Here is a 25,318-nt window from a genome sequence, read left to right on the forward strand (position 1 = left end):
CTCCCTTGTAGTAACGCCGTCGTATCCCTCCGCGGAGAAAAATAATCCAGGCGCGTGGGGGGGGTTTGTCCCCTCCCCAAACCCGTGAACGGTTAGTGATCGCTCGAGTTATGCCGCACTGGGCGGGCCCGTGGAGGAGGGATACAGCCGTGAATCTCTAGGCGATCCGCCGACACACTGTTACTCCCCTGTCCCCCTATAACGGTTCGCGCCCCGCGGGACCGTGTGACGAGAGCGGCTTTAGGCTGCCTCTTCCCCCCTCCGTGTATCCCTCCGCCGCGGGAGGGGGGGGCCTTCTTCCACTTCCGGGTCCGCCATTTTGTCTCCCTCCCTCCCGGGCAGAGGGGGGGCAGTTAAAAGCAGGTAACCCCCAGCCACCCCACCCCCTACCCCGGCCCGTGGGACGCCCACGCTGGCGCCGCCGGGGGCCGCCTCCGCCTCGCAGGGGTGAGTGGGGGGGTCCCCTCCTTGTGGGAGGAGTGGGGTCACTCTGGGGGGGGGTCACTTGGGGAAGAGGCCCCTTGGGGGGCTGTCTCTGGGAGAGGCGGGGTACCCTGCCTGGAGGGGAGGCTGGGGGTTGAGAAGGTCTTTGCCCCCCCCCCCGAGATTGGGGCTAAGGGAGGGAGCCTGAGGTGAGAGGGTGAATCCCGGGGCGGGGGGGTCCCCACTTCTGTGGGGTTGAGGGGCTGGCAGGGAGGGGGTGTTGCAGAGCATTGGGGGTGGGGGCAGGTGCTCCTGGACCCCGAATGGATAGAAACCAGTGCGGGGCTTTACTCGTCTATTCTGATCCCTTGAAAGGTTACAAATCAGTTTTTAGCTGAAGCTTTTCTCAAGACACCTGTTGCTGCTGGAGAGGAGGGAAGTTTCAGGTGTCAGATCCTACGGAGACCTTGACTAGGGTGGGGGGGATTGTGAGCATGGGGAGGGGGGGGGGGGGCTCCTGATTTTGATGATTTTATAGCTGTTCAATAATGAATCCAGAGTTAGGTTAAAGTGCGATGAGAGAAACTGCGGTTTTTGCAGTTTTTAAAATAAATCCAAACCACCCCCGTTGAGCCCCAATTCTGCAAATTCTTACACCCATGATTAGCTTTATGCACATTGAACTCAGCGGAGCTGTTCACGCGTGGCAAGTTACGTGTAAAACTGGGGCTTGGAAGACGGTTAAAGGAGCATTCAAAATAAAGGCTGCCCTACTAAGAATCAGCGTAAGTGAAGCTAAGGCCATGAGGATCCTACTAACGCTTGCCTGTGTTTACACATGTGCACGATTGCCTCAAAGTCAATGTTTATGTACAAAAAGGCCCTGATCCTGTAATGAGCTCTGCACGTGGGTGCCTGTTTTGTGCTGCATGGTACTCCTTGTAGGATTGGGCCAAAGTTAAACGTATGTGAGCATTTGTGGGAATGGGGTCGCACCTAAAAGGTTCAGCAAGGAATACAGACTGCTTTAGCGTGATGCGGAGGTTATTTAAAGTGGCCCTTTTAAGATGTCGTCATACAAGCTGTATGAACAACTAGAAATAGTGCAAGGATTTTTTTCGTCTTTCAAGTTTGTTTCCTTGAACATCAGGTTTTTATGACCGAGCTAAAAATGGTCACACTCCTGCCTTCTATGTTTAATACTTGGCATATAATAATTGCGCACTTAGGTTTAAAATACCGTCCTGTAAAATGGGAAGTTTTACATTAGCTATGTTACTTGAGGAGAATTAGGTTTTTTTAAAAGAGATTGTTTTACTGTCATTTACGTACTGGGGGTTACTTATGGTATATTTGGACACTTCTGTTGAATTGTTCAATGAAGTGGTATAACTTTTTTTTTTTTCATAAAAAGCGACAAAGAGTCCTGTGGCACCTTAGACTAACCTTAGTCTATAAGGTGCCACAGGACTCTTTGTCGCTTTTACAGTTCCAGACTAACACGGCTACCCTGTGATACTTTTTTCATAAAGCTTTTCTCTCAGTTAAAGATCTGATGGATTCACTGTAACTGTGCAGTTCAGTACTGGTATGCATAGACATTCACTTGTAGCCATTTGAAGAGCCTCACACATAAATTAATACTTAGGCTTCATGTCAGTTCTTCATAGGAATGAAATGCCACCGTATCTGCGTCAGACAAAAACTTCAGGTCCCCCGATTAACCTATTTATTATACCTTTAAAGTATAGCTTGAAAAACAGAGGCAGCATTGCTTAGTAGACTTAACGCAGGAGTTCCTATTTCCAGCTCTAAAACAGACTGCCTTTATGAACATGGACAAGTCACTTTATTTTTCAGTGTTTGGCAGCTGTAAGAGGAGGACAAGGTTATCAGCCCCTTCGCTCCTGGGGGTGGGGTGTTTGTGAAGATGAAGTAACTAATCTTTGTAAAATGCTGTATTTACTAAGTACTATGTGTTGCTGTTGCTATTGTAGACTTGGACTCAGGTCCATGCTGAGCCTCTGAAGTCAACAGGGGTACACTTGAGCCATTGGTCTGTATCAGCTGATCCAGTTGCAGGATCAGGGTTGCATTTTGCAATCCTATCATGTTGCAAGTACTGAACATTAAAAAGATCTATATTTTCATAAACACTTGAACTGATTAAGTAATTTACTGGTCATATCAGGCTTAGATGCACACTGGAAATCAATCTATGTCCTAGTCTAGCTGACGATATTTTAGTCATATTGCACATTAAAGTGGTTTTTTTCTGTTTTAAAATGCAGCTTTCAGAAAATATTTGTTCCCATGTATAAAGATGTCGTTAGTGGACCTCGGAAAGAGGTTGCTAGAAGCAGCTCGCAAAGGACAAGATGATGAAGTTAGAACGTTAATGGCAAATGGTGCTCCTTTCACCACTGACTGGGTATGTTTTTAATAGAAAAGGCTACTTTTTCCTTATTTACTCCAACTAAAATATAGAACAGATCCTGTGAGGGCAGCCTGAGGAATAGGCGATAATCTTAAGGGCTGGTCTACACTGAGGGGGGGAATCGATCTAAGATACGTCGACTTCAGCTACACTATTCTCGTAGCTGAAGTTGCGTATCTTCAGTCGACTTACCTCGTGTCCTCACAGTGCAGGATCGATGGCCGCGGCTCCCCCGTCGACTCCGCTTCCAGATCTCGCCCTGGTGGAGTTCCGGAGTCGACGGGGATCGCGTTCAGGGATCGATTTATCGCGTCTAAACGAGACGCGATAAATCGATCCCCGATCGATTACTACAGTAGTGAAGACGTTGAGAGTCCTAATTTAGCTCCTGGGCACCCTCGCTCTGTAACTGTGTGACGACCAGACTGATTAACTGTGACATTTCATTGCTGGGAAATTCAAGCAACAAGCATTCCCATTCATACACTTTTGAAGTATTTATGCAGACTTAGGCCCTGATCCTGAAAGCTGGTCAACATTGGTTGACCCCTGTTCCTGCAGGAGGAATTACCCTGTGAATAACTTTACTATCATGGAGTAGCCCCATTGGAGTAAGTGGGACTAGTTTGGGGTAGTAAAGTTAAGTATGGATTTAAATACACCTCTACCTCGATATAACGCTGTCCTCGGGAGCCAAAAAATCTTACCTCTTATAGGTCCGTGTTATATTGAACTTGCTTTGATCCACCGGAGTGTGCAGTACCCTCCCTCCCTCCCCGGAGCACTGCTTTACTGTGTTATATCCGAATTTGTGTTATATTGGGTCGCGTTATATCGGGGTGGAGTTGTAGTTAAAGGATGGGGCCAAAGCATGGCATTCATACTCCTGGTACGTAGCCAGTGTAACCAGTTTGGGTGCCGCTGTTATAGAATGTTGAGCAATTTTTTACCTGTTCTTGTGTATGGGGGTGTTTGATCGCTCCTTTTAAGTTTTCTTTAAAGTCATCCTTAAGTGTCAATGTTTTTCAAACTATATTAACTTGCTAAGTACATTTAAATACTGAATTTAAAGGTTATAAGAGGGAATTAGAACAGCCAACCGTATTGATTGGCAGCTAATGCCTTTTTTGTGGATATGTTTTAAATGTTTCATTTAAAGTAATTGTATATCAGATCTCATTTGACAGAACTTTAGTTCAGTGATCAGTTTATTTTTTAACATTTGCCTTGGTGCAAGTGATGACAATCTAATTTTGTTTGCTATCTACGCATGGACTATAATCCCAATCATTCATTTATATAATTGGTGCTTGTTGCAGGGTCAATTGCTGGTTGGTTTGCCCCCTTCTGGCAGAGCATACCATGGCCATCCCTCTGCATTGGGTGCCCCCTGCCAGTAGTTGCTCTCCAGACCCCATGGTGATCTATCCATTTAACTCAGCCCTCTACCACTTCCTGACATTCAGCCCTCTGGCCAGGTGGCTTTTTCCCCCCTTGCCACTGTGCACTTAAGGGTTTGTACCTCCCCTACTGTGGGGGATATGGTGGGGGTGTAATTCTAGTTCTTTAAAATTGCTGAACACATTAACGGAGATAAATATGTGCTTCCACACCTACGTTGAACAGAACTTTTTTTAAAACATTTTTTAATATACAGCTCGGGACATCACCTCTTCATCTTGCGGCCCAGTATGGCCATTATTCAACAGCAGAAGTGCTGCTTCGAGCAGGTGTTAGCAGAGATGCTCGAACCAAAGTGGACAGGACACCATTGCATATGGCTGCAGCTGATGGACATACACATATTGTAGAACTGCTAATTAGGGTAAGTGAGATGTTGTGTATCAGTCTGCAGAATATAAATCCGATCAATTACGTTGTAGTGTCCCTTATTAGGCGTAACTCTCTGTGAAGAAGTTATTGGTCGATCAATGCCAATTAGATATTTTTATTGGTAGGATGAATTACAAAACTTCTTCCCCCTCTTAAGTATCATTTAAAAAACTTTTCTAAGGAAAACCTCAGAATTGTTCAATGAAATCACTGCTTAATTTAGTGATAACTACAGGAGATTTAAAACGGGTTCTCAAACTTTTTTTTTTTTTTTTTTTTTGCTGGGCCCCCCTTTGAAAATATTTCAGGCTGTGACAACACCCCCACCCCTCATTCCCATATCATGCCACCCTTTATTAGGATATCTCCATTTATAATAATATAATCTCCTAGAACTGGAAGGGACCTCGAAAGGTCATAGAGTCCAGCCCCCTGCCTTCACTAGCAGGACCAAGTACTGATTTTGCCCTGGATCCCTAAGTGGCCCCCTCAAGGATTGAGCTCACAACCCTGGGTTTAGCAGGCCAATGCCCAAACCACTGAGCTATCCCTCCCCCCCTTCTGTGGTGGGAAGGAGGAAGGAAGGGTGGCAATACCGTGATCCCCGACAATAGTCTTGCAACCCCCTGTTGGGTCGGGACCCCCATTTTGAGAAATGTGCTGATTTAAAACAGTGTGAATCCTGTGCAGGAGAACAGGAAGCACAAAGCTCAGAATGACGTTAAAGCAACACTGTTTGCGTAAAGAATCTTATTGTCTGAATTGTTTTACCCGTTGTAACAAATAATACCTAGGATGAGTATAATTGTAAGAAATTAGTACCAAAGCAAATCTCTAAATTCTTAAGTGGTGTGTGTGCGCATGCATACGCACATATTTGACAGCACGTTGGGTGGGATCATGAAGGGACTTAGACGTTGCAATGCTGAGCATGATGGTGGCACTTAACTTTTAGGTGCCTAGACACTCCCAGGGACAACACTGTGATCCACAAAGCTGGGCGAGGTGTCTATATTCCATACCGCGAATGAGGAGAGATAGACGTTAGAATGCAATCCACAAAAGTCAGCATGGTAGGCAGCTCCACCCTAAGCTACCGAGGGGAGACGCTAATGAGGGGCGTGTGCATGCTCTGCTCTTCGATCAGAGATAGGTGCCTAACTCTGGGCTACAGGGAGGCATCTGTCTACGAATGGGAACCTGCCACTTGGAGTCGTGCCTCAAGCACCTCTGAGCATGCCTACTGGATCAAGCCCTGCATGTGTCTTAGTTGGCCGAATGTCTGTCTTCCCCTTTGTTCGTGAACCACGTTCACGCTGGGGCTTTGGTGGGAGGTAGGCAGCAGTGCACATACCCAGAGGCAGGAACATAGGTGCCAAGGGAACTCTTGCTCTGACAAAACTAGGCGCTGAGTGAGTTTAGGCACTTGTAGGGTTCGGCAGGAGTTTTGTGGATTCCAGTGGAACCAAAACTGGGACGTAGCTGCCTAAGTCTGGGATTTAGGTGCAGAAGTACCTTTGTGATTCCACCTTTTGTGTTTAGCCTGTTTCTCTTGAATCAGGGAGACGCCATGCTCTGAAAAAAATACAGTTAGTTTAAAGCAATGCTTTTATTTCTCTCAGAATGGTGCTGATGTAAATGCCAAGGACATGTTGAAGATGACTGCCTTGCACTGGGCAACAGAACACAACCATCGCGATGTTGTAGAGCTGCTTATAAAGTATGGAGCTGATGTTCATGCTTTCAGCAAGTTCGATAAATCAGCCTTTGATATAGCCCTGGACAAAAATAATGCAGAGACTCTGGTAATGCTGCAGGTGGGTTAAGGAAGACATTTGTGAACGTACTTTCCCTGTAATTATAAGCTATCTGCCTACTGCATTTGCCAATGCGATGAGAATGAACATTTCCTACAGAAACTCTCTTTTGCATGCCTGAATCAGAATTGTGGTAACTTGTATAAAATATTGCAATGTCAATTGATATTAGTTTCTTCATCACTAAGGTAGATTTGGAGAATAATGTTCAACATTTCTGAGCTGCATTGGTTTTCTTTGCAGACACGCAGTTCTTCAGAAACTCTGCTTCTGGACTCCTGGAATTGACTCTCTTGTTGTTGGAATGTTTGTGGAAACATGCCTCTGGGAAATGGGAATGGAAGAAGCAGATTATTTTAATGTTATTACACGGTTGCTTAGTTAATGTTTGGAAAAGGCTATTTAAATAGTGGGCTTGATTCTCTGTTGCCCTGCAACTTGTGTATTGATTTACACTAGTGTAAAATGCTGCCATTTCTGATTGATTTGGTAGTATTTTAAACCTATTTTTGCACCAGTGCAAAGCAAATACAATTATTTGACTACACAAGATGCAGAGAATCAGGCCCCCAAAATGCTGTATGGATGCCAAGTATTATTTCTCTTATTGGAGATGAGATCAACGGTGTGCCTAATTGCTTTTTCTTCTTAAGGAGGCAATGCAGAATCAGGTGAACATGAATCCAGAGAGATCAAATCCTGTCACAAATACAGTGACTGTTGCCTCACCATTTATCCTTGCATCAGGGGAAGTTCTCAATCTTGCTAGTTTTGTTTCTTCAGCAAACACCAAAACAACCTCAGGTAAGATTCTGTGAACATGTAGACGAAAAATGTTTCTCCAAAATATTTCTCGTGTAAAGGTTTTTAGAAAGCTGCGTCTCTCAATTCAGTCTTCTGAATTATAGAAGGCAGATGTTTCAAGTTAGTAGAGAAAGTTCTTTAAAACATATTGGAATGCACTAAAATATCCGTCCTATCAAAATATACACTTTATCTGTAAAAGATAATGGGCCAGAACCTAAGCTGGCATGAGAAGCCTTGTTCCATTGAGTCAGGGGAGAGCTTTGCTATTTTCACCAGTTGAGCTCAGTGTGTATGATATTCAATAAAATAGAACCTTCATAACTTGGGAAATGTAAAGGACTCAAATTACGATGCACTGGTAGTTCACATAAGAATGGCCATAGTGGGTCAGACCAAAGGTCCATCTAGCCCAGTAAGTATCCTGTCCTCCGACAGTGGCCAATGCCAGTTCCACTAGTAAAATTTGAGTAGATATTCACCATTTGGTACCTAATCCCTAAATTTGTCAAGGATTCATTCAATACTCTGTTTTATTACTTATTAACTGGAAGAGCAGAGTGAGTCGTCTCATGTATTTGAATGTCAAATAAGGAAACACATTATCTGCAATGATTTTCCATTTATCTTAGGTGTACAGGTTACTCAATTTCTTTTTTTTCCTAGCCAATAGTTTAGAGATGAGAGAAAAAATGAGGAAGCTAGTTATTTCCGTAAATTTGTCTGAAAAATTCATTTAAGGCCGAATATAAATTCTTTTCCTTACGTGAGACCTTATAACGTGTTGTTTTTTGTTATATTTGGGAAATCCAAACTACTGTTTCTTTTCAGTCTTAAGGAGGCTTCTAAATACAAGGTTTGTGAAGCAAGTTGAGGGCCTGACCCTGCAAACACTTCTGCATGTGAGTAACTTTTGAAGCTAATGGGACTGTTCACATGCATGAGTGTTTGCCAGAGTTGATTGGAGCAATATTACAAATGTGGATGTTTCCTGTTTTCAGTTCTAAGGGCCCAATGCTGCAATTGGCACCCTAATCTTGTATGTGGCCCCATTGACTTCAGTGAGGCTCTGAATTTACTTTGAGTAGAAACTTACCATATGGTTGACTCCTTTATTAAATTGACAGATCCCAATTTTAGTATATGTGCTGCCGAAGTAATTAACACCCCCCTCCCCCCAAAAAACCAACCACCACCTGAGGATTAAAAGAGCTTCACATGGATAATGTCACACCTTGTCCTAAAACAAGGACATTCCCGCAATATATGTACCCGATTAATGTTAAAAATATGAAAAGGCCAATATATTTTTCCCATTTTGTTCTTTTTGGGTGCCACACTCTAAAACTTTACTCCTGTCAATATCAGAGGGGTAGCCATGTTAGTCTGAATCTGTAAAAAGCAACAGAGGGTCCTGTGGCACCTTTAAGACTAACGGTGCCACAGGACCCTCTGTTGCTCCTGTCAATAGTAACTCCTGGTCTGTTGGGACCAGCAAACCCTTATCCCAACATGTCATTAGCATTTATCTTATTTGCCCACAAGAGGGCATTAGAGACTGTACTTCAATCACAGCAAGTAATAGTTTAACGTTTTTTTTCATAAGTTAAGACATTTTTTGTACCACTTCTTGCTCGTAGGTGACTAAACAGTTTATTTAAAACTACAAACTCCCTAATGAGGACAAATGTCTTTTATTTGCCTGAAGAAATTTTGTTCAGAAATAAAAGTTACAACTTTCTGAAAATAGCATATTGAATATACTAATTTTGGTCCCACTTAGATTTCTTTCTTTCTTCTGTTCAGTCACTATTATCTCAGTGTAATGGATTACTGTGCTCAGCTGAGGGAAGAAGAGTCTTGCACTGGAATTGGGATGATTTTTATTCCTTGCACAAAGCCGAATCTGCAGTTCAAGAACTTGATATGCTGACTCTGATAGTCTTTACACCAGTTCCTTTGTTGCGTTTCGACTGACTGGCTTATTTTGTGAAACTGGTTTTCAAACCATACATTGAAATGGCTAAGTGGTTATAATTGACTGATTTAACTTTCAAGAAAAAGCTCTGATTGTTGATTTGTAACAAACAAAATGTGTTTTCTAAAAAGCAATGCTGAACGGAGTCAATACTTTGGCAAAATCTCACAGTAAAAGAACTTGGGTTGTATAATTAGCTTATGTCAACAGGCTTTTAAAAAAAATTTTTGGTATTTGCAATTCTGTAATTGAAATTAATGTGACACTGCAAAGTCAGGTAAATATAATTAAATGTGTAGCAACCGCTTTTGCATAATGCTAATGTGTTCAGACTGTGTCTATTCTGTGCTGGTGAGGCCTTGTGTTTTGATCATGTGTGGCTTTGAAAACATTGTTCACATCTGTTCAGAATGAAAGCTAATTGTGGTGCCAAAATCTGGATTTTGATAGCCCAGTGGATTACCATCTGGCCACTTGAAGGTGATCTTTGTGACAATGCTGGAGTAAGTCATGTTAGCTTGCATCAATTTACTCCATTTAATTCCTTTGCATTGTTTCCAATACATTTATTTTTAAATCAGTAAAATGAATATTCAATATAAGGTATTTATTTCAACCATGTTCTAAGAACAGTATGTGGGACTGTTTCAGATCTTGAAGTGGGGTATGCTAGGTATGAATTGTAGGCTGGAAAAACAGCCCCAGTAAAGCAGTAGGTTTTTGGCAGCTTTTTTTTTTTTTTTTTTTTGCTTAAACGGTTCTTTTAGTAGTCTTAATAGTATAGTAGAATACTCTGATTGCAAATCTCCTTCACTTGCCTTCATTTCCTCAAAATAGGTGATTCCCGTGTATCTACAGTGCAGTTTTCAAACTCAACAACCTCTGTGCTTGCCACGCTTGCAGCCCTCGCTGAAGCATCAGCTCCCCTTTCCAATTCAAACAGATCTACAGGTAGGTGGGATGAATCTGGCGTTGACATCAATGTATTTAGTCCCTAGTGTATAATTTGCAAGAAATCATAAGAAAATTGGGTTACTTAAGTATAGCTTGTAAAAAGGATTTGAATTCATTCAGCATAACTTGAGAGTTGCAAAGTGATATAATATTTGGCAGTAGTTGGAAGGCTAATAGATTTATCTATTGTCATAGCTCAGATATTTCTACAGACAATAGTTACTTCTTTGAATGAAGCACCAACTTATTTTTTACTAACCAGTCTTTCACTCTATCCTGTTTTCACCTGGATCCTGTTAGAATTGTTCTGTCCAACTACGTGTTATAAAAATAGAATAGGACACAGCCTGTATCTCTGTCAGATGCTCCTTACTACACAAATATGGACAGTGATATTTTTTTCAAACTCCAGTTTTACAAAACATAGTTTGGAATGATTTTATTGCCACCTCGATATTTTGTATGTTCCCCCTGATTTTACAAAGCCTCATTGTGGTTTGTTTATCTATTTATTTATTTTTAAGTGTTAGGCTGTCTTGAGGCCTTGGTAACATTTGGATTCTTTTTATGCATACCATAGAATCTCAATTTTATGAACATCCATTTACATGAACTATTTTTCCTGACCCAAGAGGGGGAAATAATCGCATGGTAAAAGTGATGTCGTTGAGCAAGTTGACACCCCTTTATGTCTGATGCCATCAGTGTATTGGAAATTGCTTTGCAGTGGTTTTGAAGGACAAAAGAAAATAATTCACAGCACCAAACTGCAATTTATGCACTGTGCCTGCTGTAATTTTGAGATCTTCATAAAATTGAACTTTCTGATTTTATGAACTCCTTAGTCCCAATTGGTTCATAAAACAGGGTTCTACAGTACTTTATTCTAAATTGTTTGATGCTTTATGGCAGTGATTCTCAGCCTATTTCCCACTGTGGGCCACATATGCAGCTCTTTGTTATGTGGGTTGCAGCCACACAATATATATACTTCCTACATGGCCTTGAGGATGTCACATGGGTCACAGCTGCATGCTGATTGGATCGTGGGTTGAGCACCACTGCTTTATGGTATATGTACAATGTGCAGAGTGTGGAAACCACCAGTTGACTTTAGAATGATCAAGTTGGCCATCTTTTAAAAGCAAACATTATGTAATCTTTTTTTAAACCTTTGAACCCATTTTTTTCAGAGACAGAGTACTTTTTACTGTATTAGTTTTATTTGTATTTGTGAATGCTGGTGCTTTAAATTCATTTAGGTATCTGAAGAGAATTATTTTTACCATTGAAAAGTTGCTGTGCTTGTATTGGTATTTTATTTTGTCCATTTTAGATTTTTAACATTTGCAGATTACTCCATACCAGATGCTTCAGTGTTTGCAGTTCTTGTGCAGTAAACATTGACTCATTTACTCCAAGTGTAGCTTTTTCTTAATTTAAATAAACTTGGGAGTTTTGCTCTGCTTTCTCTAGCTAACACAGAGGAAATAGTGGAAGCAAATTCTGTAGATTCTGCAATACAGCAGGTGGTTGGCAGTGGAGGTCAACGAGTCATTACGATAGTAACAGATGGCGTTCCACTGGGCAGTCTCCAAACAGCCATTCCTACTAGTGGTATCAGCCAGCCGTTTATAGTGACCATGCAAGATGGACAGCAAGGTAAGAGGCTACTCAGTTTAGAAAACCGTAAGCCAGTTTTAGACTTTCCTAATGTTAAGAAAAATTAAAAAAAGCTATGGTAGATGCATAGAGATAGACTTAGGTCTGTGAATCTTGGGAAAGTAGACATGGGGGGGGGGGGGGGGGGAGGGGAAGGAAAAATGAGGCCATTACATAGTTCAGCTTGCTTGTAGTGTGCTGCTACAAATGTGTACCTTCCAAGTGATCTCTATAAAAGAATGGAGAGGAGAATTAAGATTTATGACTGAAGCTAGTTACATAATCGTTCTAATTTAACACATAGTACTACATTTTTATTTTAATATTAATAGTTGAATTAAAATGAGTGAAACATGTGTAATGATAACCTAATAGAATTTATGATAAATATTTATCCGGTGCATTGTCTTAGATCATCCTAATCTGTCAGTTTCACAAACCTGTGCAAAATTATAGGTAGTTTACAGAGAGGCAGACCAGTCCTAATGAATTACCGTATATACTCTATCATGAGCCAGTTCGTTTATATGCCGACCCCACCAAGCTGGATAAGTAAAAATGGAAATTTTTATAACCCGTTCATAAGCCAACCCTATAATTCAGGGATTAGCAAACTTTGGCTCCTGGGCCATACGGATAAGCCGTTGGCGGGCCAAGATGGTTTGTTTACCTCGAACATCCGCAGGCACAGAGGTAGACCTAAGTAAACTTCTTGCATCTGAAGAAGTGAGGTTCTTAGCCATGAAAGCTTATGCTCCCAATACTTCTGTTTAGTCTTAAAGGTGCCACAGGACCCTCTGTTGCTTTTTACAGGTTCAGACTAACACGGCTACCCCTCTGATACTAACAAAGTGTCCCGGCGCACCAGCTGCTTACCCTGTTGGGCCGGGACAGCAACTGGTGGGGAAATTTTTTGGGGAGGAGAAGCTGGGAGTCAGGGGAGTAACCCCTGTGACCATCCCCCACACTCTCCCTATCTCATCCCTTCCCACCCTATCTGGGGAGGGCCAGGGGCAGATGTCTCTGACCTGGCCACAGCCTGCTCCGGCGGGCCAGACCGGGCGGCAAGGCCACAGCCTGTCAGCCCCAGAGCTGCAGCTGCTTCAGAGGCTGGGGGAGAGCAGCATGGCCAGAAGCGGAGAGATTCTGGCCCTACCTCTTCCCTTCTAGCTGTGCTGCCTCTCCTTGCTCCCTCTGTTGGGGGGAGGGGCTGTGTCCCACCTCTCCCTCTCTACACCCATTCATAAGCTGACCCCCTTCTCTGGTGCTTCCCTTTTTTACTAAAAAAATTCGGCTTATGAACGAGTATCTACGGTACTTATTTTCATTTCACCTCTGTTTGTTTGCAAACTATCCATGAATGGAAAGCAATTTTCTCAAATTTATTATTCAGAATTATTTGCCAAATGTCTACATATAATTATTGATCTGTAGCTTGTTCTGTCAATGTTCCTAATTAGACACTTTTGATAGAACACAGTAGTTCATATCCTAGAATCATGAATACCAGGATTGGAAGGGACCTCAGGAGGTCACCTTAGTCCAAATCCCTACTTGAAGCAGGACCAATCCCCAACTAAATATGATCTGTTTCTGATAGAATGAAATGTTACATATCAGGTTCCCTGAACAAAAACTTGTTTATGTATTTATAATGTACTTGTGCTCTGGAATATTCACAAGTTTTATGTACCCTCTTAATTCAATTGCTATGCTAGTGACAAGAACAGGATGAGCTCTGGTCAAGTGAAAAAAATTCCCTAAAATAGGGGGAGTTTTTAACAAAAAACATTCACCTTTGACTTAAGATTCTCTCAGCTAGGTGGTGAATGGGCTCTGAAACTTTCTTCTTGCTGTAGCAAATAGGATGTCTTAATGCTATGAACAAGGAAACGTAGCCCGGGACTTGATAAGAAGTTCTGCGTCCCTTCAGTGGAATTTAGGAATTACTGATTTAAGTTTCCCACCACTTCTGTGCAGAGGAGCACCTCCCTCATGCATTAATTTTGAAGTAATCTGTGTCTCTGGATTTATGTACGAAAGCATCTGTAATCCATTGTATATTCATTTCCTGCATTTAATATTCCTTGACTTGTAGTTCTAACTGTACCTGCTGGTCAGGTTGCAGAAGAGACTGTTATTGAAGAAGAAGATGATGATGTAGAAGAGGAAGAACATCCACCAGCGAAGAAGCAAAAAATTGACCAAAATGTAAATGATTTGGAAGAAAACAAGGTAAAAGTTCCTGTTTGTAACTTTCATAGAAAATGGGTGCAGTCTAAACTGTCAGTCTGCACTGAACTGAGAATGTAGGGTTTCAAGTATAGTTAAAAAATAACACTCAATATAAATGATGTGGCCCAAGTTGATTTTAAATTTCGTCAATGATCATGTCTTTCTCATTTCTGAAAACTCTCACTATAATGTTTCTCATTCTTTCTGCTCAATCTGTATGGTCAGTTAATATGCAATACATTAATACCACTTAACTCTTATGTAGTGCTGTTCGTTAGTAGATATCAGATGTTTTACCGAGGTAAGTATCATTGTCTCCATTTAAGGAGGGGGAAACTGAGGCACAGCAAGGGGGGAAGTGACTTGCATACTGTCACCCAGCAAGCCAGTGGCAGAGCAGGGAATAAGAACCCAAGTCTTCCGCATGGCAGTGAAGTGCTCTGCCCACGAGGCCACAGGGCAAGTGGTGGTAGCAATTGAGTTGCTGGTGGTGGAAGGAAGAGTCTCTTCCAAGTCACTCTTTGTGTAATCTTGTCAGTTAGTTAATTTTTGAGCACAGGCTATTGAGTTGAAGCATTGTACTCTGCTCTGTTATTTAGAACTCCCTCTAAAACTGCAGTGAGAACAGATCCAATGCGAGACTGACCACTCTTCACATTCCAGCTGCTGTTTTAAAGAAAGTCAGATTACATATCCTTCCAAGTGGGAGGGTGCTGGATAAGTTTGTTTTTTTTTTTTTTTTTTTTTTTTTTTTTTTTTTGTGGTGGCAGAACTTACCTTTTGATTTGGGGGGCCACTAGGTGTTGTGGATTCTTTTTTTGTTTAGTCTGTTTCTCTAGCCCTCTCCCCAGTTGCCAACACTGTTGCTTTTGCATCTGGATGATAAAGAAATATGGAAACCCCACTAATCCATCCTTATGGGGTCACTTATACTAGAGAACTGTCCCTAGCCTACCTTGCTGAAAAGACCAGCGGACAGTTTCTGCCTTAACATATACCCTGTGCAACTTGATTTCACTTAACATAGGCCACTAATCAGCCCTTAGGTGATACAACCCAGCCCTGTTTTATATTTACCAATGAGGGATACAAAGCCTTTTGCCTCTACTATGCCCTGAGACATCCATTATCTCTCTATACACTTGGTCTGTCCTTTCTTACCTGTGTCTAGGTATTGTGTATTATTGCTTGCATCCCAGGTACAGGCGCAAACTGCTGACTCATTTGGGCACTAGTCAGAGTCTGTCTCGTTTTGTAGGACGATAACGAAAGGGAAATGTTACAGCAGCAGTTGCACGAGGCAAACAGAAAGGCGCAAGAATATCGAAGCCAGCTAATGAAGAAAGAACTGGAAGCGGAGCAATACCGGCTAAAGCTTGAAGCCATGGCAAGACAGCAGCCCAATGGTGCTGAGCTTACAGTGGTTGAAGAGGTTGCTGAGGTGGATGCAGTTGTGGTCTCGTCAGAGGAAATGGAAGGGTCTGCAGCAACTGTGGTGGAAACGGAGCAGCCTACTGACATTGCTGTGGAAACCGTAACGGCGTAACCTGTGGGTTACCGACTCCGGTTTTAAAGGACAAACATTTATTTTAAAGGAGATGCTGTTGACAAGCAACATTGTGAGCTAAGTGGTCTACTGGAATATGGAACTGAACTGCTTGTGTGGTTCCGTTCAGAGGGATCAAATCTCTCCTGCAGCTCATAACATTAATTTGCTTTGAACACAAAGCCAAAGGTGCTTTTATAGTTTGAAGTTGAGAGAAAGGTATTTTAAAAAGTACCCTAATAAATTTAGCCAGCAAGTGACCAACAAGCTTATTTTGTGACATAGGTCTATAATGTGGGAGGGAAAGGGGTGGGTGGGGAAAGAGAAGTACCTCATTGCCAAAGTAGCTGGTAATAGCGCTCAGCTGCCCTGAATTTACTGCACTGAAAACAAATTTTATGCAATGACCTATTTGCACCCTTGTGTGTAGTTATCAGATTGGAAACCATGCTTTGGAGTCTCTCAAACAGTCTGTTGAGGGTATAAACTTTTAATTAAAAAGCTGGCTTTTATTGGAAAGCAAACCTCGTTGGTGAAATAAAACACTATTGACAATATCTTCCAAAGCCCTTTGAGAGAAGGTGGAAAATGGATTGGTCTTTGTAGAGGATACGTTTGTTTCAAAAATGAATCCAAAATACAGTACTCCTACAAGAACAAAGCACAGGCTACGTTTGCATGAGCTCTTTAGCATTTAAGCAATTTGAGATATCAGGGAATATTAAAACTGCCTTTTTTGGGTCTGTTTTTGAAAGCGCTATCTACATCTGAACCCTTGACTACCTAAAGGGATACCAGGTAAAAATTAGACCCTTCAGTTTTATGAAACTCGGTCAAGTTTTCTTTTTAGCATTTTTGTGCTATTCAATGGCACCAACTGTTTATATATGCAAAATAAAATGTCTGTGAAGTTGTGTTTATAAGACAGTCTGGGAGGTTGGTATGTTTCTGTTTGGAAGTGGGTAGGCATCTCACATCTTTACTAATCAAAATTGTGCATTTTAAATATACTAAAAAAAAATTTGAAACAAGTGACTGATCTTAAAATGTTTATGGGTGTTTTTTCTTTACTATTTGCTTGCAGACCCATGCAGAGTAAAGAAGTTGCCTATATGTGTTGCCTGTTGCAGGCTGGGAGATTGTATTTTAAAGTGAGAGACATGTATCACATGCAGAACTGTCTGTCTTTTCTGTTACAGGACCAAAGCAAAATTATTGGAAGTGCTATGATTAACTGTGGGAACTATTGTTTACGGTATGGTAGTCTTAATTAATGATCATGAGTAAAGCAATTTAAATTGAGGAAAAACTTCACAAGAATGTAGCCTGACCAGTTTGCTGCAGTATTTAGAAAGTATTAAATCACTTCTAGCTTGAAAAACTGATACCGCTTTCTTGACAAGTTTTGAAAAATCTGTCTTCCCTTTCCAAGGCAAGTATCGTTAAATTCATGGCTTCAGTTTGCATAATGCACTCTCTCCTGCTTAAATTCTGCTGTTTGTCAGGATTGGCAGTATTCATGGTAGTTGTTCAATTTCATGGTTGCAAAGGTTTGTCTTGTATTGTTCTTATTTCCAGCAGTGTGTGTCCAGATAATGTGGTTTTGTGTTGATACAGATACCTCTTTCATTATATTTCTTTTCTAGCAGACATGCCCATGTTAGGACATTTGAGATGAATCGTGCAGAGACTTTTTTTAGTCCACAAAAATACTAACTTCTGGAGTCGTGAACTGTAATCCTGGGCATGGTCATAGGTGACCATGAATTGGCCTCTGTGTAGGGGAGACTGGTTCACATCAGACAAGCATGGCTCAGGTTCCTAGGATAGCGATTGCTCAAGAGTGGCTTTGAATTGATAGCAATGACATTGCAGGTCATGTCCTGGGAGGAGCCGTGGAGGCCTCTTTGAATCAGGTTTTGCTCTGTACGGTGCTGTTAGCCTCTCGCATTAATGAGCATGAGATTGGCATACATTTTAAAAAATGTAACTTCAGCCTGTCTTCGCAGCTTGAATTCTATTCACTATCTATTCTAAAGCATTTGCATTCAAACATTTGATCCATTTCCTGTTCAAAATGAATTGTCTCTGCTCACTCAAAAAATGTGAAAGATTGAAGCACCTCACATAAATTATTTTTGACCATGCATTTTGGCCTAACAGTTCTCTATCTGTAGATAGTGTACCAAATTCTACCATTACATCCATGCACCCTCATTGTCGCCGTTTGGATTGAATGGTTGAAATAGAGCAGAATTTGGTATACATCCACACTGCAGAGTACATATGTAAGTTGTATTTATTCTGTACATATGCTTACAGTGCAAAGCTTCTTTTAGATAGTGCAGATAGTACATTGTGCCTTTAGAAATGAAGGAAGAAGAACTATCCATTGTAATGATGGATTAATATAAATCAAATAGTTTTAATTTGGTAGTCTTATTAGAAAAAGAATGATGACTTCTGAACAGAGATGTTTCCTGATTAGGAGAAAAGCATTGTTTAGTTTTAATTTGAAAGAAAGAATTGTAGAAGCTAGGCCTCTTCCAACTCTGTTTGGTAAACAGTCCATATCCCTATCAATACAGGACTACTATATTTTCTGAGGTTTTGCTCAGTCTAGTGTTACGTGGCACAAAACTGGGGTATCTACCAGTTAGGCTTTGGAATAATTTCTTGTTGATTTCAATGTTTGGAGTTTTTTCTCCTTGTCTAGATGGACTTTTTAGGGATGGTTTATTTTGTCTAGCTCCTCATCTTCCCGCAAAGTAAGTGTTAGTTGCTGGAGTCATGAATCAGTAACTAGGGGATCTTACATCGTCACTCTGATCAAATCTTTGTCTCTGCAGTGGAAGCCATGAGAGGGACTTTGACTCCTTGTTAGTAGAAGATAGGAGTGTCAAACTCTTCTATGTAAATGTTCCTCTATTTAGTTCTTGTGGATAGAAGGTAACAGTGAAGAGGCCCAGACTTTTAGAATCAAGCATACAGCTTTGGACAGCAACTTCAGAATGAGAAAAAAAGGGCCAAATTTCTTTGGTAGAGCCAATCACTGCTAAAATATCATTCTATGAATCTTGGTAGTGTCCAGATTCCTCAATTGGGATTGAGGACATGTTGTAATAGGGGCTGTACAAACGCACAGAATGCAATACCTACCCCAACTAGTGATCTAAGAAAGGACAAGCCAGGCAAAGGCTGGTCAGCGATATAAACCCAGTTAAAATCCATTTAAATTAATTTAAATGAAATGAGGTCCTTCTTGGAAAGTTGCATTTCACCAAACTTCGAAGCATCTCCTTGGAGATGTGATGGATGTAACAATTAAGAATGAAAAAGCAAGATTCAGCAAAACATGCTGTCAGTCTTCTTGCAGCTGGATTGGGGATAGGAAAGAAGCTGGTTTATAAGATGGAGAGGGGAAGGGGGGGATGTGAGCCAAAGTCATGAACAGTTTGTTGGGAAGAGTTTAATAACCTGTAATCTTATGGACACTTGCTATTTGCAGAACATACAGGTAAGAGTGTAATCTTCCATAAGGCAATAACCTATGCAGAGGGTGGTTGCACCATTTGTGTATATACCCAAAGTAGGAAGTGTGTCCCATATTCGTCTTTCTTTTAAAGTAGTGGGCCAGAGTCACCCCTACTATAAGCCCCCTAAAATCAATGGAGTTACCAAGGTGAATTTGGCTGTGTTTTCATCACTTATTGTAGTGCAATTAAAACTTAACAGTCCATAAATTTCAGAAATATTTCCGGGGTGGGGGGGGGTGTTCTTTGAAATATTGTGCAATTTAAAGATATGCCCTGGCAGTCCAGTCCAAGCAGGAATTGTGTATGTGGTGTGGTTTTTCTTGTTTAAAACAGTTGGCTAAGTTTTAACAGTATTTTATTGGTTGTTTTCACTAACCGCTTTAGGAAAGACTTATGAAACTACTTTCTTTGTATTGTAAAATCTACCATGGGACTTACTGGTTTTATGTATCAAAGTGCATTTATTTATAAGCAGTGTAACTATTTATAAAAAGACTTTATATCTTTTCCAAAAGATGTTTTGAGGAGGGCTTTAATAATGATTTTTAAAATTAATGATAGTTTGGAGAAACAGGACTCCTACTTATTTTACATTTTCACTATATACTTCAATACTATAAAACAACCAGTGTTTCCTCTGAATTGGAAAATACATTCATTTCCTTTGCTTTGTTTTTTGTACATGTTACAATTGTCTGAGCTGAAATTCTTTATTGTACACTGTGTAATTGCATCACAAGGCTTAATCCAGAGAGAAATTGATTTAACAAAATGTTTACAGATTTAAAGGGACACTGTCAAGTTTAAATTACATTTGCCTGAAAATTGTGCCTACTGTAGTTACTTGCAAGACCTAAGATGACAATAACTGAAAAGCTGGCAAAAAAAGTCTGCATTTGACAGCACTTTGTGTATAGTCATTTTAACTTAAGACAAATCTCTACATTTGTCTTAAGCCCAAAACCCGCCTGCCCTGACCAGAATATAGCACTCCCTCTCTCTCAAAAAAAAGTTCTGAATATACTGTGTAAGGGGCTGGGATTTAAAAATGAGTCAATTTTTTTTTTTAAAGAAAAAAAGCACAGTATTCTTTTAATGTTGTATAGTGTGAAAAATTCACCATTTTGTGTTTTATTTTAGAAGTTTTCATGCACCATGTCTGAATTAAGGCTGCAGCACATTCAAAAAGACAATTTCCAACTTTTGTATGCCCTTATCCATGGCAGTTCTATGATGAATGCTGGCTTTTGAACAGAGAGGCAGTGCTATATTCTGGTTAACACAAGGCTAGGTGAGGCTACACAGATATTTTATGGGCTGTTCTTAAATAAGGGACAAGGAAAAAATGTAGAGATTTGTCTTAAGCCCAGATCCTGCCAGCCCTTATGCATCTGAGCAATGTTATGCATGTGAATAGTCCCATTGAAATTATGCCTGGGTATTTGCAGGATCAAGGCCTGCATTAGCTCATCTCCTCCAAACCCTACAGATTTTTAATCGAGCAATAAAGGATTACAAAAAATGTAAAAGCCTAAAATAAGCTCTTCATCTTAACCTGTGTGCAGAAAGGGAGCTGTCTGTACATAGCACTTATTTTAAAAAAAAAAAATCCTCCTCCCACACACCCTGCCTGAATTTCCAGCTCAAGAGACCAATTTACAAGTTCTGTCTTATTTGGGGATTTGCATTTCTGAGTGGGAGAGGCGGGAGAAATTTGACTGGTTTCAAATGAACATTATTGAAAAGTGCTGTTTTTAACTTACTTGGTTTCTCCTTTTTTATATTAGGATATTTTTAGGTGACTAAACGCTACCCTAAAGCAAAAGAATCCCAGAATGGAAACACAACATTTAGCAATTTAATGGGTCTGCATACACAGTCTTTACTCAGGTAAAATTCTTTGAAATCCATGAGATTTGCCTGAGTCCTGACTGTAGGGATTAGGTTTCCACCTGCAATCTAGTTTAATTCACATCCATTTAACATGTTTGTCATATGAGGTGAACATGATCTGGTTGTAATTGGGATAGAAGTTGAATTGTGCCCGTGTCTGTTTCTACATCAGTGGTTCCATTATTCTAAACTGTGACTTAAACTTTGCAAAACTTCTCCAGAGGAGAGGAAAAGAACATTAAGCAGGTCGTGTAAACTTTAACCAAACTGTTGGATTCCTTTAGATTTTAAATAATAAATGTCCTCCCAAAAAGCTCTTGTGTGCTCTGATGGGAAATTTCCATAGGGGAGTAACTAAAGCCATTCTGGTATAATTCCCCTGTGTGGACACACTTTTATTGTAGAATAGTGTCCTCACAGGGAGTTACACCAGACCAGTTATTCCACTGCAGCTATGCTGGGAAACTTCCCCATGTCGACAAGGCCTTAGGTTACGTCTACTCTGCAATAAGACCCGCTACATGGCTGTGGCTGGCCCAGATCAGCTGACTTGGGCTCAGGCTTCAGGGCTAAAAACCGCTGAGTGTGCAGCATGGCTCCACCCTGAACCCAAATGTCTACACTGCAGTTTTTAGCCCCGCAGCATATCCTGTGAGCCTGAGTCAATTGACCCAGGCTCTGAGACTTGGTGCTGTGCGGTTTTTATTGCAGTGTGGACCTACCCTCAGTTACTTAACAAAGACCTCTTGGCGTTTTCCTTTACTCTGCCACCTGCATGATCTGACCAGTGTTCCCTGGCTTATCTTGAGATATGCAGTTCTCTGGAGAGAAATGCTCAGGTTCTGCAACCTTACCCGTATCAGATCAGAATCCCTAACATCCTAGGGGTTGTGTGTATATTTATTATCAGTATGGCAGAATCCTATTTGCCACTTCATTACAAAAACTCCATTACAAATCCAATTAGCACTGTGATTAAGCATTTAAGTGCCCAGAATTGTAAAAGATTCTTAATAGCTTTATGTACAGGATGCCTTTAGAAAGCTTAAGTATTCTTTTTATATTTAGAATGTTTTCAAATGTTAAATTTAAACGTGTATATATACATTTTTGTACTATGTTTCCTAATAAAATGCCAGTCATGTATATGCTTGCCTTTTTTTCTTGCATTCAGTATGGGTTACTGTAACATTTGTATTTGCATTTGAGATTTTATTCAGCGCTTCAGTACTGGGATTTAAAAATCCCATAGGACTTTTTTCCCCCTATGAGTGTATTTCTGAACTTTCAGTAGCAAACTGTTTAGTGTTGCTGTGAGTTGTTAAATACTTTTATGTTCCACCCCAGAGGTGGCTGTATTTTAGTAATGAGTAAAGCAACCCCAGATCTCCACATTCCTCTTGGACTTTCACAGAGGAACAAAGTGATCAAAAATCTCTGCAGTATTAAAATGTACAGCCTTGCTGCCACATTACCTTCCCAGGAGGAAAACAGTAGTCAGAGGGTCAGAACTAGTGCCCCTATCCAATGTACAAAAGATTCCACACTCCACTCAGTGCTGGGAGAAGAGATTTATTCCAGCTACCCTACCACAAAATACTCAGGCTGCTGAAATCCTTTTAGAGTAGGAGTCAAGTTTTGATCCCTATTCCCTTCTCCCGCATGGATTTGCTTGGTAAGTTTTGGACAAGGTTTTTAGCCTTGTATAGAACTGGTATCTCTCACAGCTGTGCCATGAGGCTTAATTATCTGATGTATTTATTTCTTCAAATGTTTAAAATCCTTAGCCCGCACCCTCCTCCACAGTCTTGACAAAGAGCAGGGAAAGGTGGCTTTTGCAGCAGGTCAACAAATCTGGGCTCTGGGGGGCCGAAGCAGGAGAGGGGAATGAGTTACAAAATCAAGGCTGCCTCGCAGAGAACGCCCTCTCATTTGTACCAAGAGTCTCTGCAGAGCTGAACTGTGGCAGTGTACCATGTGGAGGGAGTCTCTCGAAGGTTTCTGTAGCACTTTTAGGCTGCAGATGTAAGTATATTAACATGTTTATTACGTGTGGATTTCTGCATGGTTATGGGTGATTTGACTTGAGTATTAGACCGAGGGCCAAATTCTGTTACATAGGTGTCAAGCCACTGACTTTAGAGGAGTTAGTCCAGATTTATACCTGTGTAACAATAGAGCAGGCTTGAGCCCTGGGCTTTTCTGCAACTGATAATAACTGCAGCATCCGCACAACCTCCTTGCAAGGAAAGACTTCACAGAAAGCCTATGTGGCAGCTAGTGTCTTTTGTTAAGAAATCGATTTCTGTGCATCTCATTTTTCATACACTTACTGCAAAAGTCTGCAGAGTCCTAATGAATGGATCCTGGTTGCAGAAAATAAGTCCTACCCCTGGTGTTTTAAATGCCGGTTTTTGGTCTGATGGCGATGATTTGTTTAGCTCAGAAGAGTTTAAACCCTGGGGAACTGCCTGTAGTTAGAATGCCCCTGGTATTGGATTTGTCTGGTTTCAGAGAGGCTGTCTGCTCAATGAGAGAACAAGGAATAATCTTTAAAATTCCAGGTGTATTGCCTCTCTTGCAGTGAAGTATTGACTAACAACCCACATTTTTAGGGGTAGTTATGATCCATTTTGCTTCTGCTGCCACATTGATTTATAATAGCTTAGCAGACGTTCAACTGAGAAATAATAATTTTTCCTGAGAAACCACTGAAGAGTAGCAGCTTGCTGCCAGAAGATGAAAAGCACAGGGTGGCTTATCTAGGCATTTCCTGTCCCTCCATCAGTGCAAACAGTTAACAGGCTAGATTTCAAGGACACCAGTGCTCACTCAGAACACTAAAATAGCCAGGATTGGCCTCGTGTATAGGCAGCATCAAGCAAAAAGGCTTTTGGCTTTCTCCAACAATGTGTCTATACACCTCTCCTGCCCAGCTGATTCATGGTGCGAAGGGAGGATAGGTAGGTCAGAGCCTCACCATTGTTTCATATTTTGTCAATAGGTGATAGAGAAACTCAAGAGAAAAAGCTCTACTGTAAAGCACCTGCCTTTGTCCCAGTGTGGTGCTGCTGGGATTGACCCTCACCCCAGAAGTCCTGAATGGTAACGGGTCCTACCCCAAATGCGTGTGAAATGGTTCTTAATATTTTGCTCTTAAGCTGTCTTGCCTCTGCAGTCCAAACATCCATTCACGCAGAATGTGGGAGACTGGGCTGTAGGATCCAGCAGTGGAGGGGAACCAACGTTAAGGGGCAGATCAGCTAGACCCTTCGGGCTGTTCTCCTGCAGTGGAAGCAGAGGGTGGGTGGCAGAACTGAAGACTAAGTCATTTCCCACCTCACCATTGGAGTCAGTGCAGCTGCAGGAGGGGAAAGGGATAAGGACCCAAGACCACCCAAATGGAGAACTGGCAGTTGGGTTTAAGGGGCAGGGAGTGCTCATACACTCCTTGGCGTGTACCTTGGAAAGGAGGGGTAAGTAGTGTTCCTGAACCTATTTGCCCCAGAATTCTTGGGGGGTGTCTGCACTGCCCCAAATCCTTCACCCCTTACAAGCCCCAATCATGGACTAAATGTCTATGAATCACCCTCTGCTGCAGCCACTCTTTGTCCGGGAGCGGGAGAGAAGAGAAACAACTATCCACTGGTCAACGAAAGACCAGATTCCTCTGGAGAGAGACAAATGTTGCCAGTATTTAATGCGGTCAACTGTGCTTTTCCAAGAAGGATGATCTTGGCTGGCTCAGGCAATTGGTAATGTGATAAGGAACCTTTTACCTCTAAGGCGAGGGTTTGTATCTAAACGGCGCAATAGCATTTCCAACCCAAGCTTTCAAGAACCAGGAGTTAGGCCCTCCCAAATGACCTGTCTCGCTTTAAAATAATGAGATTTTAAATTGTACAGGGTGGGGGCTTTTTATTTGCTGTGTGGTTTTTGAGAAGTTAGGGCTCAGTTTGCAGCATTTCTCCTGAATAAGGAGAGCTAGAAACTTCCCTTTTAAAATGTATGTGTAAAAAAAAAAAAAAATTAAAGCTGAGATTCCCCCCCATAATCACCTGACTCCAGAAGCTGGGGTTTAAGAAACATGAGCATTTAGTACACGAAGAAATTCATCTTGGGCTGTGCCATTTTCTGTAGCTAAACAGATGTTTATTTTCCAGGGCCTACTGAGCTTCACACTAAAAGGATTGCACATGT

At 41.3% G+C, this 25,318-nt stretch overlaps 1 protein-coding gene across 4 annotated transcripts; it reads left to right on the forward strand.

Moving 5' to 3' along the window:
- Nucleotides 1-315: 315 nt before the first annotated feature.
- On the forward strand, nt 316-20,147 carry GABPB2 (GA binding protein transcription factor subunit beta 2). 4 transcript variants are annotated; one of them, XM_034756445.1, is made up of 10 exons: nt 318-447; nt 1,091-1,208; nt 2,715-2,854; nt 4,518-4,685; nt 6,316-6,510; nt 7,164-7,314; nt 10,130-10,243; nt 11,723-11,908; nt 14,007-14,143; nt 15,402-20,147. In XM_034756445.1, exons 3-10 carry the CDS (start codon nt 2,747-2,749, stop codon nt 15,687-15,689), a joined length of 1,347 nt encoding a protein of 448 aa, XP_034612336.1. In that variant the 5' UTR covers nt 318-447; nt 1,091-1,208; nt 2,715-2,746; the 3' UTR covers nt 15,690-20,147. The 4 variants fall into 4 exon arrangements, with proteins under 4 accessions (XP_034612337.1, XP_034612336.1, XP_034612335.1 ...); XM_034756446.1 differs by lacking the exon at nt 1,091-1,208 and having other exon boundaries at nt 316-363; XM_034756444.1 differs by lacking the exon at nt 1,091-1,208.
- The last annotated feature ends 5,171 nt before the right edge of the window (nt 20,148-25,318 follow it).

This window comes from Trachemys scripta, chromosome 24 (genome assembly GCF_013100865.1).
Source record: "Trachemys scripta elegans isolate TJP31775 chromosome 24, CAS_Tse_1.0, whole genome shotgun sequence".
NCBI lineage: Eukaryota > Metazoa > Chordata > Testudines > Emydidae > Trachemys > Trachemys scripta.